Here is a 20,276-nt window from a genome sequence, read left to right as displayed (position 1 = left end):
TAGCTTTAAAAAAACAAATAAAAATATATGCATAGAACATACAAAGCGAAATATATTGGAAACATAAAAAGAAATTAATAACACAAATATATATACTACTAAAATACAACATAAAACAGTTTATATGAAAACAAATATATTTGAAACCCTCTTTTAGGGACAATTAAATGCCTTTATGTATATTAATGTGTCTGTTTCTAAAAATGTTGTATTTGTCATTCAGACAGTGAGTACTACAAGCGATACATTTGTATTACCCCACGATGCAATTAGGTTTGATTGAATATTCTGCATTTATCATAACCTTTACTACAAAATCAGATCAAATTGCCGAGAGCCACTCTCCTAAATTATTGAAGGCTATAACTTTGCGTTAACCATTATATCACGATATAAATCTGATACACCCAACCGAGCTAACGCCCTAATGGATGTATATCAAATACATAATACGATATATTAAATAAAATGTGGTACATGTATCAATAAATAATCACTTTATTTTATTGAACTGATGGTTATAACATCCAAACGAATTCACAGTTTTCTTTTAATACTGGAAAGTGCATTTGAACAATTTCATATTCATTTTTATGGAACGTACACAAAAAAAGAGCATGAAAACTCTCACAGGCGGCCTAATCTAATTCAAAATCTGTATCGGGAAACAGTACAAGAACAGTGACGTTCTGATACTTACTATACAACTAAATGATCGGAATCATTAAAATCAAAACTTATATCATCGTACTGTTAACGTATAACCATGAAAATATTATATTACAGTATAACTTCCATGGTATAACCAAAGACTGAAACTTACTGAACCACTCGATCAGCGGCTTCATCCATATCGTAGTCTGTATCGTCGTATTGTTCACTGATACTTCCACCATAGGGTGACGGTCTCATACTCTCTCGTCTCGTACCTTTTGGTGTACCTTTTAGTGCAGTAATTGACAGTAGAAATTACACATATAAACGTAAGGTAACAATATGCATACACACTGTTTTCCCCTAAAGAATCACAATTGGAAATCACACCACATCTCTTTATTTTATATATATATATATATATTACATAGGAAGGCATTAATTATATGATTATACGATATGGATAGATTTTTATTTGTTTATGTTTCATGTCTGTATGGTCTTCAAATAAGACCCCGTCGAGTGCGGTAGGTCGTATGTTGGATCCTCGTATGGTCAAATCAATGACTTTATAACTAGGTATTTGCTGATTCTCCACTAAGCACGCAACATTAAGAAGTAAGATCAAAGATTTGTCAGAAAAATTTGTCCAAGTATGGTGACATGTCTTCTGGCGGACTTGTTTCCTTGTGAACTAGCACGTAAAAAACTCGGATCAGGATGTTGGTTTAATACAATACAGGGTTCATATTTATAACACATTAAACATGTTCTCGTCCTGAATATGCATTAAATCTGCCATTTAAATTTGAATGGATATTTATTAAAGTCTTGAGTGTGAAATGTGTTTTGAATCTTACTCGAAATTCAAAGTTCTGCATGCAGCTGTTGTCTAGCTGTATGTTTTTAATGGACACGATTAATAAAATGTCGGTCCAAAAAGTCCTGCATCTGGTAGGGATATTTATAGTTTATCGCAAGCATGTCTGCAATAACTGATCTCAGATTTGTTACTTTTGTATACCTTTTGTTTCCACATTGTAGAAATGTATGTTTTTTTTTTATCTTGTTTTATTTTGAATATAATCAACAGTTCTAATTCATCATATGATTATTATTATTACCTATCCTTTCCTCATATGGGGACGTAGAAACACTCTCTCTATGATAATGGTTGGGAACGGACATGGAATCTAATCTTGACATACGACGTTTTCGTAACGTCAGGCTAGCTCGTCTGGCCATTCTTGCTAACATGTTGTGCTCATTTGATGCGTCGTGTATATGTATGTTCCATGTTGCATCTGATTTGAAAGAGGGATCCGCAGCATAGCACCTCCATACACACTAAAAAACAAGTTCATATTTTTATATTATACAAGTATTCGTTTTAAATGTAAAATTTTACTCCATACATGTAATAGGCCTTCTGCTGAATTATGAGTAATTTTCCAACGTTCATTTAATTATAGTAACTAGAAGAACACAAAGTGATTAAAAGTTTTGGTTATTAAGTTTTCTGTGATAACTGTTTGAACATTTATGTTTGTTGTCGGCAATAAACTTTGGAGCTAGAGTTAATATTTGTGAATTCACAATTATGATTTATCTATTATGATTTGATTTGGTGTTCCAATTGTTTTGATTCGAGCGGCACTGATGAGTTTTTTGTAGACCTAAACGCGCGTCGGGCGTTAACGATTAAAGGTCTGGGAGCTTATTCACAAAGTATCCGTTAACTCTTTGATGAGTTTATGTCACATACTATTATGTAAATTAGAAAATTTCCCCGGAATGATTTAAACAATTGTAAATAGAAAAGAATTATTCCGCTTTGAATATGTTTTTAACACACTTGTTCGTAAATCCAACTCTCCCATCGGCAATGTTTGGCTTCAAGGAAATAAACATGAACAGAGATGTGCTAGAATTGAAATGTTTTATGCTCATCACTTCTTAATTATACTTATTATTTCAAAGCAAGACATGTTTATTAACGAAGATGGTTATTATTTTCAAACGGTTTCAACAAGTTTCTTGCAAGGGTATATATGCATAGTACAAAACCATTTGCTTCATACATTTTGTACTTTAGACAAAAGAGGAGAGAAAAAAGGACTAAGTAGAAAATGTTCCTAATATGATTGTGTTTGTGTATTGTGTATGATTGCCAAAGAGACAACTATTCACAAAAGACGAAAGGATAAAGGTGATATCAACTACAGGTCATTGAACGGCCTTAAATAATTAGCAAACCTAATACCATATTACAATCTTCTGTCTGTTTTTAAAATTTGTTGATACAACTTTTATGTACGCCAATTTCGTACACCAAAAGTCTAGGATAAGATTCTATGATTCATTGTTAAAATGCTGGGAGTAACTCATGCTTCTTCGACAAAATGGATTGACTTATCTTTGATTCATGAATTTATCATTTTCTTTTTCAGTACAATTATGATAAAGGTACATTACAATCGTTGAAAATCCTGATATGAAAGTCAATTTGGATACAAAACAGAAAAATATGCATTTTAATTGTATAAATTAACGATTCAAAATACGTTTGTTTTTTCTAAAAACCACCAGTTACTTTTTAATACACGAAAGTGTTTTAATACACGAAAAAAAGAACCAGTAAGTGAACAATACGAAAAGCAAAATTATTCGTTTAACGACTCTTGATTGAAAGAGAAATATAAATGTTTCTTTTCCGACTGGGTATGTTGTACGATTAATGTGTACAGACTGAATTGAATCGGACAACATGTTTATTTCATTCTTCATTCACATTTACGTGAAATTCTTATTTTCGCGTTCTACGGATGTAAGGGCAAGATCAACAAACATCTGTACCACGACCACATGATACGCCCGATACCGACCATTAATGTTCCTAATTAATCAATCTTATAATATATATATTTGATATATTCATAATAAGCCGAAAGGAGGTAGTTTTTTACTTCTTGCAAAATGGTTATGAACTTTGTTAAGTTAGATAAATAAGAAATGGATTTTGTAGTACACATACCAGATTTGAAAAAAAACATCTAATACCGTTGAAGGATAATTAATGGCAATAATCATTATTGGCACGGATCCTCTCTATTATAAAGAAAAGATCGTGTGAAAGATCCAGTAAGTCAAATTTTTAGTTATTAAATATTCTGCATTTTCGATTTTTTATGATGAAAGCATCCAGTTTTATTTAACGACGTATGATTATGACAATCTCAGAATGGAAAAATGTTTTTTTTCAAAAAATGTTTTTTTTTTAAATTAAACATTATGTAAACGTTTTTAAAAGTCCAATAAACCAAAAATGAGTGTGTCAGGATAAATGTTTTAAATTGTCGAATTTAATAACAATAAACGCCCTCTTACGGTAAACAGAAAACCGTTGAATTGTCAAAATAAAAGTAATATATCGTCATAAAAGTCACATATTGTGTTTGATCAATTCCCAGTTGCTACTTTCATGTCATATTCAGTATAGACACAATCTTGAACAGATTGTAATGGTAAACTTATTTCTTGCAATCATAGTGAATGAAATAATGCTTTATAAGTTTTGTGCGTCCGAGGCGCTTTCTGGATTGACCTTCACTGGGAACGCTTAAACTTAATATTTGAAAGCCAGGGATCCGTACATATGCTACAACGTTAGGACCTGTATATTAAAAAAAACCTAATGATGTATTTTGATGTATTTTGTACATCAAACATTCATGTATTTAATTTTGATGTTTCTGTTATGGTTTCGGTTGGATAGTCTGTTATGTCTTATCGTTTGTAGTCCAAATAAAATTCCCTTTCCATAACATCATTGTCATGAAAACTGTTTGGACGAGTATTGTGAAAATAATTATATAAAGTTCGAGATTGCATGTTAGTTACGTAAGCGCGTCACTGTTTGTGATTTCCTGTTGTGTCTGTCGTTAATGGAATATGTTCGTTGTTGTTCTGCGATTTGCATGTTGTGTCGACTCTTATATTATGTGTTTGTGCTATATTTCTGTCACGTAGTGTTGTCAGTTTAGCGATATTTCTAGCATTGTCATAAAGCGGGAGGTTTGGCTAGCCATTAAACCAGGTTCAACCCACAATTTTTTCTTAAAATGTCCTGTACCAAGTCATGAATATGGCAGTTGTTATCAAATAGTTCATTTCTATGCATGTTGGCGTTTGCTTTTGTTGCACTTCAATGTTCCTGTTTTTCCTTTGTTTTCCTCTTATAGTTGATGTTTTTCCCTCAGTTTTAGTTTGTAACCCGGATTTGTTTTTTCTCAATCGATTTATGACTTTTGAATACCGGTATACTACTGTTGCCTTTATTTACTAAACAGAATATCTTAATTCATCTAAGGTCAAATTTGCCTTTGCTTGAACCTTAAATAGTTTCTTAATAATTACATGATTTATGAACGGGCAATTTTAAACAGGTATATGTTATATCATACCGATATAACATGTTACTTTTATTATTCTTCCCATAGTTTATTTATTTTGTATTTACATTGTATCATGTAAAATTTATTTGTTCAGTGTATGTTCATTGGTGTTAATGTGTCCTTTGATTGAGTTAAGCTATTTCAGTCGATATTTTATAGTGTGTCTTTCTATGTTGTGATGTTACACTATTGTTTCAGAAAAAGGGTGAAGGTTTGGTACCATTAAAATGTTTAAACCCGCTGCATTTGTTTGCACCTGTCCTAAGTCAGGAATCTGATGTTCAGTAGTTGTCGTTTGTTGATGTGGTTCATAAGTGTTTCTCGTTTCTCGTTTTTTTATATAGATTAGACCGTTGGTTTTCCCGTTTGAATGGTTTTACACTAGTAATTTTGGGGGCCATTTATAGCTTACCGGTGTGAGCCAAGGCTCCTTGTTGAAGACAGTACTGTGACCTATAATAACTTACTTTTATAAATTTTGACTCGGATGGAGAGTTGTCTCATTGGCACTCATACCACATCGTTTTATATCTATATATGTTATAAATCATGTCAGTATCAGTACTGAAGCTTTGATTGAGTAAAACTAGAAATTGATCAAGTGAATGTATTTTATATAGTTGTATATTGTTTACTAAATTCAATAGATTAAGGACCCAAATTAGTAAAATGACCAAATTATCTTGTCAGTATATCCCGAAGCTACCTAAACAGAATCATTATGTTTGGTAAATATTTTGCTTAATTCAGTAAATTGAGGACAAAATTAGTAAAATGACGATAATATCTTGTCATTATTTTACGAAACCACATTCTAATATATATAAACAGTCATTATGTTTAACACTTCACACTTTCACCAAAATGTATGTTTGTATAAGCAGTTAATGTGATCATTACACAATTATCAGTTATAGATAATATGAATCATAGTTTGTATCAACTCAGTATGTGTGAAGGTCAACAAACTGTGGAATAGTATCAAAAGACAACAAATCAAGCCAGATTACTAAGGTTATAAGAAGGAACAAGACAACTGATAACTGCAAAAGTTCTACGATGGCAATCACGAATTTGTTTGTCGATTCCTTGTTCAAGTAGCTTCTAAACTAACAACAGAAATTTCATGCCCGCCATACATGTATATCCTACAAGTCCATTATCGTCATTACCGCCATGGTTCAAGCTATGGCAATTGCTACTTTATATTATAATAGAATCGTATGATGGGTGAAGAATGCAAAGCAGAATATATTGAATTACTTAATCTCACTCCACTTAGAGTTCATACAGATTATTTTCACTTCCATGGTGTTTATTTATTCTTGCAATTCTGACATTTGGTAAAAACCTTTCGGAATTTTTGGATCTCAATGCTCTTCATCTTCATACTTTGTTTGGCGTTTATTTGGCCTTTTACCTTTTTTTGATTCGAGCATCACTGATGAGATTTGTTTTAGCAAATGGTGTCTGGCGTACATAATCATAAGCCTGATATCTGTGATAAGTGTTTTGTATAATACATTTTTTACTGTGCCAATTTGACACGTTATGTTTTCTTGCTATTTAATTTGTTTTCGTGGAGTCTACTCGATTGAACAATACATATGTTTGCGATATCACATTAGTGGGGATTATATAATTGCGTTATTTTTCCTTCTACAATTAAATGACAGAATGTTGTCCGTGCTGAATTGACATATAGCTGGATCGAACATTACATATACCATTTCCTTTAACACTAATTTTAACAAAAGGAAATTATACCTTCAATATCGTTGCTGTAAGAGTAAATTCCAAGGTATTGAAGAAGAAAGTCGATTAACGCAGAAAATTAGATATTGTAGAAAATAATAAACCACCAAATGAACCAAATATACAACGCCTACTGTGACTGGTAAAATATACACGATACATTATCGCTCAGGGTCGTTTAGTACTTATTACCATATGGAGATTTAGTAACAAGGTCTGTTAGTCTTAATTATAGTTTTTGATCTAAAAGGAATTTGTCAAAAATTGAAGTATGATTCAAAAAAATAATTGCAAATTGAGAATTAATATGGATGCAATATGTTCATTTATGTTAACTTTATAAGTGTCTGTATAATAGTATTATATTAGATTATATAAAATCAATGTGACTTAAAAAAATAAGGAGTAGGTATGCTTAACCTTAAAGTCATTCAGAGTTGTTTTCATGTTCTTCCTACTAGAAAAAGTGGAAACAACACGCAATAAATTTCATGCATCTGAATCGCTTTTCTTGATTTCTCTTCACCAGGAACACTCAAAGCCGAATATTTGAAAGCCAAGGATGTATATGAACCGAAACAGTTGAAGAGCTATATGAAAAAATAGGACTTAAACACACAGCCAAATCCATCTAAGGTTAACTTTGCCTGAGAGAGTTGACACCTTAGTTTCATATTATGTAGAAATTTATTAACGGACAATTTTAGAAAGGTTTGTTATAAATCATGTCAGTACCGAAGTACCGAAGTACTGACTACTAAGCTTGTGATACCCTCGGGGACTGATAGTCCATAAGCAGAAACCAACAAACCAACAAACCAACAAACAAACAGACAATTTTATGTATGACTCATTTAAGCGCACATAGCCACTCCGTCTATCTAAGAGTAAAATTCTCCAATAAACTGGAAAGCATTGAGGTTAAAAACCTGCTCGGTTAATTTCAAAATAATATCAATGCTGATAAAAGGGTTGTTTCGTTCAATCAAAAAGGTTTTGTCAGCCAGTAAAGCATCATTGTTACGGATACTTGTAAAGAGAGCAGTGATGACAATAGTGAGGAAAATATTGAGGACATGATTGGAATTATACGCATAAAGTGGTAGATTTTCAACTATAAGTACACATATACAATGGAAAGATTAAAATATTAGTTTTGGGGAAAATGCATACTGAAACATTTCATCTGTCTTTCTGGATTACCAAGCCTACAAAATATGTGCCCATATAGAATCTGGAAGTAATTTGTTCGGAGAATACCACTTACTGAATGTTGAAAATAACATTTTTAAAGGTGCGTCTGAAGCGCTCTGTCTGGATTTACCTTTATCTGGAACGGTTAAACCCGAAAATGATGAAAGCCAAGGGTGTAAAATACCTAAATATATGTGGAGCTGTATGACCAAAAAGACCCATTGTTTTATCTTAGGGGTATTCATTTTGTATCCGAAACCCCTCTTAACTCCTCATTAGAATTTATTGACACTATAATAATCTAAACGTTAAATGGAATTGTGCACCTTCTTATTCTGTTTCGGAAGCGTCGAACTGGGGAGGGGTATCGACCATGTGAGCTCTGCTTACTTTGTTTCTATTCTTACCTGTATTAAAGTAGCTGCAGCTGGAATTTGTCGATTAAAATGTTTTTGTCTTTGTTTCTGTTGAACCTTTAAGGCAAATCCTGAACCTAATATACCCTGAATAAAATAAAATATCATTAAAATATTTTAAGCTTAATCATCATTATCAATATTTTGCAAACAAGGAATTTGCATCAAATTTAGTTTTGCTGGTATTTCTTTTTTCTAAGTCGGGAAATGAGTCTTTATCTTGCTCTGTGCATCATACGTAAATCGGAGATTACCGAATTTTGATTTCCCTGAGAACCAGTCATTAAGTAACTCTATCATTTGGTATAGGAAAAAAAAAAGAACATCTAAAAAGATACATCAATATAAATAAGAAGATGTGGTATGAGTGCCAATGAGACAACTCACCATCCAAGTCACAGTGTGTAAAAAGTAAAAACTTATAGGTTAAAGTATCAATCAATACTTGAAATGTTAAAAGTAGCATCAAACATTATGACATGTATGATGACTTATAAAGGGCAAGGTGCGATACGAACCTTATTTGGCCTGAGGTTTACTCAAATTTGAACTTCATATCTGGTATTTTCCTCTATGTCTGTTTTAAAGATGCAAAAAGATAAAACTAGCAAATATAGCACTCAAATGAATTTAATAGAGGGCGAAGAGTTCGTCACAATATAATCATTTATAAAAAAAAATCAAACCTAGAAATCTACAATCTTTCACAAGTTTTTTCCTGTCAGTTCTCGCGAACAATGTTTTGCCCTCTATTATGTTCAGTTGAGTGCTATATTTGCTGGTCTTTGCTATTTTGACACGTTTTGGAAGTCAGAATGACTTTACAAATATAGTAAAGAACCTTAGCTAATGTAATAATTGACAGAACAGTTTTCATGCATATCTCCTCATCTATATATATATATATATATTTTATATTTTTTCGTTTGGGCTTGTATTATATTTGCCTTCGGGTTTATATGATCCGTTCATCCTATTTCGACTCTTCAAAATTCAAGAGTCAATCCCAAAATTGAGGTAAATTATATGGCCTTCCAAATACTGTTTCGATTCCTAACATCACTGAAGAGACATTAATTGTCGAAATCCGGATATGGTGTACAAATTTTTGCACCTCATGTTTGCGATATACCATCTTTTCCGCAAGTTTATTGTTTTCTGTTTGGTATTAAATTAATATAATTAAGATCCATTGTGTTACATCTGTGATCCGTTTATTTGGCAATCGCCATGGCAGTCGGCAGGGTTTAAGAACATCCGTTGTTCGACCTGCTAGTCAAATGCGTTTTGTTAAAATATACTTTTTCACTTTTTTGGTCTTTTGGAAAATGTTGTTTGTGCTGTATTTAGACCCCTCTACAAAGAAATTTGTTTTGCATGCACACGTATAAAAATTGCGGTTTTTATCCAACGCAATCATAGGTTTTGAACGTTGTTTTCAATTTAGACTTGTTTATATTTTTTCGTTTGGGCTTGTATTATATTTGCCTTCGGGTTTATATGATCCGTTCATCCTATTTCGACTCTTCAAAATTCAAGAGTCAATCCCAAAATTGAGGTAAATTATATGGCCTTCCAAATACTGTTTCGATTCCTAACATCACTGAAGAGACATTAATTGTCGAAATCCGGATATGGTGTACAAATTTTTGCACCTCATGTTTGCGATATACCATCTTTTCCGCGAGTTTATTGTTTTCTGTTTGGTATTAAATTAATATAATTAAGATCCATTGTGTTACATCTGTGATCCGTTTATTTGGCAATCGCCATGGCAGTCAGCAGGGTTTAAGAACATCCGTTGTTCGACCTGCTAGTCAAATGCGTTTTGTTAAAATATACTTTTTCACTTTTTTGGTCTTTTGGAAAATGTTGTTTGTGCTGTATTTAGACCCCTCTACAAAGAAATTTGTTTTGCATGCACACGTATAAAAATTGCGGTTTTTATCCAACGCAATCATAGGTTTTGAACGTTGTTTTCAATTTAGACTTGTTTATATTTTTTCGTTTGGGCTTGTATTATATTTGCCTTCGGGTTTATATGATCCGTTCATCCTATTTCGACTCTTCAAAATTCAAGAGTCAATCCCAAAATTGAGGTAAATTATATGGCCTTCCAAATACTGTTTCGATTCCTAACATCACTGAAGAGACATTAATTGTCGAAATCCGGATATGGTGTACAAATTTTTGCACCTCATGTTTGCGATATACCATCTTTTCCGCAAGTTTATTGTTTTCTGTTTGGTATTAAATTAATATAATTAAGATCCATTGTGTTACATCTGTGATCCGTTTATTTGGCAATCGCCATGGCAGTCAGCAGGGTTTAAGAACATCCGTTGTTCGACCTGCTAGTCAAATGCGTTTTGTTAAAATATACTTTTTCACTTTTTTGGTCTTTTGGAAAATGTTGTTTGTGCTGTATTTAGACCCCTCTACAAAGAAATTTGTTTTGCATGCACACGTATAAAAATTGCGGTTTTTATCCAACGCAATCATAGGTTTGAACGTTGTTTTCAATTTAGACTTGTTTATATTTTTTCGTTTGGGCTTGTATTATATTTGCCTTCGGGTTTATATGATCCGTTCATCCTATTTCGACTCTTCAAAATTCAAGAGTCAATCCCAAAATTGAGGTAAATTATATGGCCTTCCAAATACTGTTTCGATTCCTAACATCACTGAAGAGACATTAATTGTCGAAATCCGGATATGGTGTACAAATTTTTGCACCTCATGTTTGCGATATACCATCTTTTCCGCAAGTTTATTGTTTTCTGTTTGGTATTAAATTAATATAATTAAGATCCATTGTGTTACATCTGTGATCCGTTTATTTGGCAATCGCCATGGCAGTCAGCAGGGTTTAAGAACATCCGTTGTTCGACCTGCTAGTCAAATGCGTTTTGTTAAAATATACTTTTTCACTTTTTTGGTCTTTTGGAAAATGTTGTTTGTGCTGTATTTAGACCCCTCTACAAAGAAATTTGTTTTGCATGCACACGTATAAAAATTGCGGTTTTTATCCAACGCAATCATAGGTTTGAACGTTGTTTTCAATTTAGACTTGTATATATATATATATATATATATATAAAACTCTTTTGTTTGACGGAACTTGTAACTCATACTTATATGTGAACGTGTATTGCCTTTTATAAGTGTCTTCATAAGGTTTTCGTTAAAGCTATCTGCTAGAAAATATATTTAAAATGTTATGCGGTTCTTAAATAATGTTGATCTACAGTGACACATTAGGAAGAAATACATTTAACGGTTTTAAGGATTTTTACTTTTCATTAGTTGTTATTTATTTTTTATGATATTCCAGTATTTACTTCGAATTTGGATTGAAGGGAAATCATAATTTTAGTTTACCTCTGCTGCAATAATACATAAACAGACATTATGCCTTTGGCAGGTTCACATATAAAACATAAACAGACATTATGCCTTTGGCAGGTTCACATATTAAACATAAACAGACATTATGCCTTTGGCAGGTTCACATATTAAACATAAACAGACATTATGCCTTTGGCAGGTTCACATATTAAACATAAACAGACATTATGCCTTTGGCAGGTTCACATATTAAACATAAACAGACATTATGCCTTTGGCAAGTTCCATTCTAATTCAGTAGTTTATAAAATGTCAAACTAAATGAAATTGCGAGTTATATCAGATTTGCTGAGGAAGTTTCCCATTAACGCGTTGTCTAAACCGGAATTGACTGACAAACTTCTTATAATCATCGTTTTAATAGGGGTAAATTCAGTAAATAAATATACGTCATCAGGGACCGCCCATTTGGGGGAGAGCTTTCTGTATAAAACTGAAGTCATGTGCTCTTCTGATTGGTAGATAATGTTTGTAATAAATATTTTTTGATAGATGGATAAAAACTAGAGTTGAAAAAAAAAAAAAAATAAATGCTGAATGTACTAAATTTTTTTACTACAGGGTTGAAAAGTTATGGGGGTCAGTGAAGGAATTAAGTGCGAATCTACAGTGTTTGTAAACAAGGCCATGTGAATGCCCAAAAATGCCGCATGACCCTATGTTTTTATTGTTGCAAATGATAGGGCTACATTTGTACTTTTATGAATGATATATGAATTTTTCTAATTTCTAAAGGTAAATCAGGTATAAATTTAATTCAAGACATAGATTAGCATTACAGTCAATGGGAGATTTTTTACTGAATTTACCCCTATAGGAAAATATGCATTCTGTCACTGTACTTGTCCAAGGCCACACAATAATCACAAAACTTATTTCCTGTGTATATTAATGTAATGGAAGCATTTTGGAACCATTTGAAGTTGTTTTTTACACAAATTTCTATGTTTAACTCGGCTATCCAAGATGCACTGAGTGTACTGTGAGAGGAAGCATGGGGTATATGGTAAAAATCAGTTTTTGTGTCCAGATTGAAAGAAACAATAGAAATTACACTTGAGAGTTATGATATCAATGAAAGGCATAAATATTCCCCACATTTTACAACACATTTTGCACATATTTCTCCTCATTATGTGTAAAATCATATGGAAAATCAGAATTACCTCCCTTTGACAGTGTATTTTTTTTAGCTGTGTTTCACCATGTTAAGTTGTAGAACAAGTTGTAAATAAGCACTTTTCAAGTATTTTAACACTTGAATAATCTGACCGCATGAAGATATTCATTTATTTTTACATAACGCATTGCGTTTCTTTATTTAAAAAAAATTGTAGATAACTTTTATGATTACATGCCCATCATCTATGAAACTAGTGTTGAAATGTTTGTAATTGGATTACTATGTTAAATAACTGCTTTTAAATATTCTAAATTGTTACTTTAATCTTCCAAATGCAAAGTTTGGTCATACCCAGTCTTATTTTTTCATATTTGGCACTTTTTTCTACTTCAGTTTTGTCTGTCTAGTTTTGGCGAAGAAACCATCCTGATGTTGGGGTAACAGGAATTTCTGCAGAGTGATTGTCAATGACATTTTGTGAACTTTACAAGTAATTAAAACACAAATTTAGTAAAATGAAACATAATTGTTGGTTTTTTTTGTATGAAACTGCTTAAAAAAGCCTTTGAAAAGTGTTTTTGTGGTCTTTTCAGGGTATTTAATCAAAAACTTCCATATAAGGCAAAATTTAACTAAGAGTACATCAAGACTTTAGTTTCTAGATGTACTTGCAATACTGGTCAAAGCAAACACAGAAAACAATTCATATTTATTAAGCATAGTATTTTACACCATTCTTTTACAAACAGTCAATATGCAACTTTATATACCAAATATACATTGGCCGCAGTATGGGCTGTAGTATAAATTTTCCTCTATCTTTACAAGTTCAGCATTTATGAATGTTGTATTGAAACTGGAACTTTAAAATTGTATACATTACATGATTATTACAAAAAAAGAGGGAAAAGCTACTAAAAAGTCCCTTATAGGGGTAAATTCAGTAAATAAATATACGTCATCAGGGACCGCCCATTTGGGGGAGAGCTTTCTGTATAAAACTGAAGTCATGTGCTCTTCTGATTGGTAGATAATGTTTGTAATAAATATTTTTTGATAGATGGATAAAAACTAGAGTTGAAAAAAAAAAAAAAATAAATGCTGAATGTACTAAATTTTTTTACTACAGGGTTGAAAAGTTATGGGGGTCAGTGAAGGAATTAAGTGCGAATCTACAGTGTTTGTAAACAAGGCCATGTGAATGCCCAAAAATGCCGCATGACCCTATGTTTTTATTGTTGCAAATGATAGGGCTACATTTGTACTTTTATGAATGATATATGAATTTTTCTAATTTCTAAAGGTAAATCAGGTATAAATTTAATTCAAGACATAGATTAGCATTACAGTCAATGGGAGATTTTTTACTGAATTTACCCCTAATACATTTCAGTGCTTTCATGATAATATCACTGTAGAAAAAGAATTATAGTTGTAACTGTACTATTGTCTAATGTGATTTTGAATTAAATAATTCTATTGTATTCCCTACGCTATTTCTCTTTATAAAGTGCAGTATAATATCAAGTCAGAAATAATGTATAAAATTGAATTAAGCTAATCATCAAAACACGAAAACACAATTATCAACACTGCATCATAACTGTCATGATGTTTTGGCCTTGTTGATTTCATTTGATATATTTGCGTCATACAGTATTCAGCTATTCCAAGAAACAGTTATTTCATTTGACGTACAAATGCACCGAGAAGTGAAATATATCTAGTTTTTTCTATACGGCAAGCCTAAGAAAGAGTTCTATGCGCGTGATTATGATATACATTAGTATGTTTCTACTCCAAACAATGGTGAAGAGAAACCAACTTCTGCTCCTGATCGTGTTTGAGAACTTGAAAGTCTATTTATCAAAGATTCGAATAGCAATTATTATTTCCTTGAAATTTTTATGTGTGATAGGAGACCCATTTTTAAACGACTGATTGGTCGCTTATTATAAGTTTCAGGAGCAAAAAGGATTCAGAACGTTCATAACATGTTAATCCGAGCCGATCCGTCTTTTCTCCTACTCCTAGATAATACATGCTTTGGTGGGAAGTCAATAAAAAAAGTTACAGAAGATATCAAGGCGCGGCTTTCAAACAATATAGAGTCAAATGAGAACAGCCAATACCATACCATGGGCACAAAAAATATAGAGTCAAATAAGAACAGCCAATACCATACCATGGGCCCAAAAAATATAGAGTCAAATAAGAACAGCCATTACCATACCATGGGCCCAAAAAATATAGAGTCAAATAAGAACAGCCAATACCATACCATGGGCCCAAAAATATAGAGTCAAATAAGAACAGCCAATACCATACCATGGGCCCAAAAAATATAGAGTCAAATAAGAACAGCCAATACCATACCATGGGCCCAAAAAATATAGAGTCAAATAAGAACAGCCAATACCATACCATGGGCCCAAAAAATATAGAGTCAAATAAGAACAGCCAATACCATACCATGGGCCCAAAAAATATAGAGTCAAATAAGAACAGCCAATACCATACCATGGGCCCAAAAATATAGAGTCAAATAAGAACAGCCAATACCATACCATGGGCCCAAAAAATATAGAGTCAAATAAGAACAGCCAATACCATACCATGGGCCCAAAAAATATAGAGTCAAATAAGAACAGCCAATACCATACCATGGGCTCAAAAAATATAGAGTCAAATAAGAACAGCCAATACCATACCATGGGCCCAAAAAATATAGAGTCAAATAAGAACAGCCAATACCATACCATGGGCCCAAAAAATATAGAGTCAAATAAGAACAGCCAATACCATACCATGGGCCCAAAAAAGGTAAAGAGAAAGGATAAACAGCAATATGGTACCCGTCGTGTTGCTGATGAAAGTAAAAATCCTTTAATAAGTTGCTTTCGGTATTGTTACAATCGAGATTGTGGTCACAACAAGTGGAACATATCCGTATTCATATGTGACACATGCAGTTCTAAATGTCTTTGGTTTGATTTATATTTGGGATTTCTTTACTTTGTAAAGTAAGATTTTTAAGTGTTTCGTTTGATCCTCGCAGACCGTATGGCATTAAACCAATGACTTCACACACTAGTCAAGCAAAGAGACACTACAACGTTATTGCCTATACAAAGGAAGCTGTCAAATTTATACATGTTTACAAAAATGCAAATAACCGAAGTTTTAAAATTTTATCGCTTGGTAATTTTCGCTTTGATATTGTGACATTCGTTTACAATATTAAATATATCTGATATTATCCAATAAATATGATTAAAATCACACGTGCACATAACACACCAAACTCGACATATCTTACTTTCAAAGTAGGGCAAAACTAATTCATTATTGCTTTTGAATATCAAGATAACAATAAGTAAATGCCTCATAAAAAAACGTTGTATTTAGTTGTTAGAATTTATGTTACAAAATGTATGCGTTGACTTGATCAACACATGGTACACAATTCCCCTACTTTTTTCTTTGCAAAACGATACCCAGACATTTTAAAATAATAAATGACTCTGAAAGTGATTACAGTGAAGAGAATATTAACAAATTCCATTACCTTTATTTTATGGGAACCTGTCTCTTACAAAGTTGATGAAAAGACATTTCATTACTTAAAACAATGAATAAGTTGAAGACCTGACAATAAAAAATGTCAAAAAGTCTGGATCATTTATGTTCTCTGTCTGGATTTTCCAAATTGATATGAATGGAATCGTACAATTCAAAATAAAAAAAACTACAAAAAAAAACACTGTTTTATTATAAATTAGGCAGTTAGTGTTCTCAATGGAATAGTTTCATATTTTTCATGTCGGGGCCTTTTATAGCCGACTATACGGTATGAGTTTTTCTCATTGTTGAAGGCCGTAAGGTTTCCTATAATTGCTTACATCCACTTCATTTTAACTTGGGCGGATAGTTGTCTCATTGGCAATCGTACCACATCTCCTTATTTTTATACAAAGATACAATAACTGCAATTAGTAAAAAAAAACAGCCATTGATACAGATAAAGATAAGTAGCTACTTCGAATATGAAGGCGTAATCTGGTAGTTCAAAAGGTCAAAAAACTTAATGAATGTATAAACAAAACAGATCGGCTTTACTTAATTAATCAAGATTAGATGGGTGCGAAAGAGCCTTATGGAATTGCAAACGGTATTCAAAATGTAAGAAGGACACAACTGAAAACAATACCACAAGCAACAACGACCAATATTGAATCAGATCTTTATATACATGTACGAAACACAAAAGTGAAACCAGAAGTTTAGAAATGCCAGACACAGCCTGATATATGAATGCAGCATTCATAAGATTGCACTATGCTAAAACCTAGTTCATGTTGCTCAGTCTTTAGTTTTCTATGTTGTGTTTTGTATACTATTATTTGTCATTTGATCGTTTTTCGTCAGTTTGTTTTCGACTTATGAGTTTGAATATCCCTTTGATATATATCCCCTCTCGTTTACTCTTTTACGGAAGAGTTTGATTTAAAAGTAGAGGCACTATAATATTTAGAAAGCAACAAAACCACTATTATCGTTAATTTGAAAGTAAAAAAGACAGAGACACTTTAATTCTAACATGTCTGTGTTTAGACATACAAACTTCGAAATGAGGAATGGCAGGAGTCAGATGTACTAATATAAAGATTTAAATTCAGCTGCATGTACAGCGTGATACCGATAATGCTTACTTAATAACCATTAACAATTTATAATTAAGGTAAAGCGCTATAGTTAATGGTGTCGTATGCTTGCTATTTCATTGACGTATATCCTAATCTTCTTTCATTTACACTTGTCGATTATAATATTTACCGTGGACATTCAAATGGAAGATGTAATTAACTATGATGGAAAATTAGGTTCTTAGACAATGACGTCTAAATGAGAGACAAACAAATAATAGATGAAAATAGCAAAGACAAAAAACAAAATAAAAGAACAAATGCTGAAAAGACGACACAATTCGTTGAATATAATTTACAACCTTTAAGACATAAACAGAATCAAGTTTGATTCAATATATTTTATACAATCATATCATATAAAATCAAACAAATGGTATATCTAGCTATATCTACTCACCGCGGGTAAGGCAAAAAATGATATGGCGAATACAGCAAAACAAGAGGCAACAATTTTACCCATCCACGTCTGAGGAACTTTATCTCCATAACCTATTGTCATCACTGTTATCTTTGTAAAAAAATAAAAAGGAACACTGAATGGCAACTCCCATATAGTAAGTGTTTCCACAAATTATGCAAAGGATATTAACATCTTTCACGTGTCTAAATCTGACCATTAAGGCTGTCAAATACATTTTATTTTGTAGAAGTAAAGACAACAACTCATAAAGAACACGCATGTATGTCTAAAATGCATACTGTAAATTGTCAGCAGGAAACTGGTGGACCCCTTATTCTCGCATTCTTCAATTCCAAGTTTAATAACTGGGTGGAAAAAAATAACAAAAACATACGTGGTTATAGCGTTTTACAAACAATTTTTTTAAAACAAAACCGCTTGATTTATCAAAAAAAAAAAGAAAGAAATATCATACTTATAATATTTATATGGAGCTATAATAACTCAGGTATTCAATTTTATAGGTTGATGAATTTTTTTTTTTAATACAACGAATATGATATCCACCTTTTCATGGTTTTTTTTGTCTAAAAATATTTAAAAAGTTATTTTTCAAATTACATACCATAATTCTATCATTACGTTTTCATGATAAACGTAAGCATAATCGTATACACTTTTAGACAACATAGGTCTTGAAAAAAAGACGGTGATAACTTGATAACTATGGAAAAAACAACATTTTGGCAAAGTATAAAAAAATTCAATCGTTTTTATTGTTTATAATATTTTAACTTCCTTAATCGCTCCGTTAAGGATGTAGTCAGTTCAGGTTTAGGAATTTTTGTCAGATTTTCGGACCCCTTGGGTTTTTTCCTACGATACAAAGTAAAATATTTTGCCCCATATCACCCACTTTTCTTTTCATAGAAGACTTTAATAGCTCATCAAAGGCCATTACCAAAATTTAAGCAGATTTTAGATTTCTTTTCTTACAAGTTGAGACCCAAATAATGTCAATGCTAAATATAAGGTTAAAGTCGGAGTCAGCTTTTTCCCGCCATTTTATTAAAGATCAAATATTTCAAAAAGGAGATCCATAACCTATCAATATTTTTAGCTTATTTTGTTGCTTAACTAATGCTCTTCTGATTTACAGTATCAATTTTAAGTTCCAGATTTTTTTAATTTCACCTAACTACATCTTTAAGTAGTTTTCATCATATTTTTTTCAATTTTTTCATGAATTATTAATAGCCAGATCCTTTGGATCTGTAAATACTTACAACTCCCCACCATAAGGCATCTGCATAACTAGCAAAATCATCTCTACTTTCGTCTCGTTCAGCGAGATAAACAAAATATGAGGAAAATATAAGGCCTAAAAATCCTATATACAATGTTGTGATTAGCTCCTGAAATAGAAATAAGAAATATAAGTGCAAATTAGACTATAAAGATTGAACCTCATTTCTTCCTAGTCTTACAATGCTCGGACGTCTGAAGTCCTTTTCTAGGACTTCTTGGAGCCACAGGACGTCAGAGCGTAGACCATACGGAAAACACGGAAATAGCCGACCTAGACAAAGATAAGTAGATAAATCATACATCATTCGAGTCTTTATTACTTTACCCCCAACTCCAACTTATACGTACTAACCACCTGCAGCACAAGCAAAAGCTTCTTTTTGGGTCCCTAGTGGTCATATAGCTCTCAAAGTATTCAAGTATTGATACACCATAGTCTTAAAAAATATTAAGATAAATCAAGAAAAGTGCTTTGGACGTACCAAATCTATAAAGTGTTATTTCATTGAAATTGAATACTTTCTTACTAACAGTTCACTCTATGGTCTGTAAACATGAGCAAAGGCCCTAACTGCAAAATAGTCTATGAAAGTCGGGTTTGAATTTAATCACAGCTTGTCTGGATTGGGTGATTTAGGACATGAATTGAAGCATACCCTTAAACAACTTCTATAGGAGTTTACCCGTTCCTTTTATATACCTTATTCAATATATGGCGTTTTAAAAAAAGAGGAATGCGAAATTGAATAATCATTTGATACTAATGAAGAGTTAGCAAATAAGTCTTTTACAAGGATGGCTTATAATTTCCAAATTCATAATAATCATATCTGACATTGAAATCTTGAAAAAAGG

The 20,276-nt window shown here is 32.1% G+C and overlaps 1 protein-coding gene across 2 annotated transcripts in view; it reads right to left on the bottom strand.

Annotated features, from left to right (window-relative positions):
- The window catches only part of LOC127723993 (potassium voltage-gated channel subfamily KQT member 1-like), a 115,375-nt gene that overhangs the window by 12,349 nt on the left and 82,750 nt on the right, over positions 1-20,276 (bottom strand). For both annotated transcript variants that reach the window (XM_052230703.1, XM_052230702.1), the window contains exons 6-10: positions 19,400-19,528; positions 18,111-18,221; positions 8,465-8,560; positions 1,779-2,001; positions 824-941 (exon numbers count right to left, since the gene is read on the bottom strand). In XM_052230703.1, coding sequence (XP_052086663.1) covers positions 824-941; positions 1,779-2,001; positions 8,465-8,560; positions 18,111-18,221; positions 19,400-19,528 — 677 coding nt within the window. The remainder of the gene's footprint in view (positions 1-823; positions 942-1,778; positions 2,002-8,464; positions 8,561-18,110; positions 18,222-19,399; positions 19,529-20,276) is intronic.

The sequence above is a fragment of the Mytilus californianus genome, unplaced genomic scaffold, assembly GCF_021869535.1.
Source record: "Mytilus californianus isolate M0D057914Y unplaced genomic scaffold, xbMytCali1.0.p SCAF_14, whole genome shotgun sequence".
NCBI lineage: Eukaryota > Metazoa > Mollusca > Bivalvia > Mytilida > Mytilidae > Mytilus > Mytilus californianus.
Note: the sequence above shows the minus strand (reverse complement) of the source record. Positions and strands in the feature narration are given on the sequence as shown.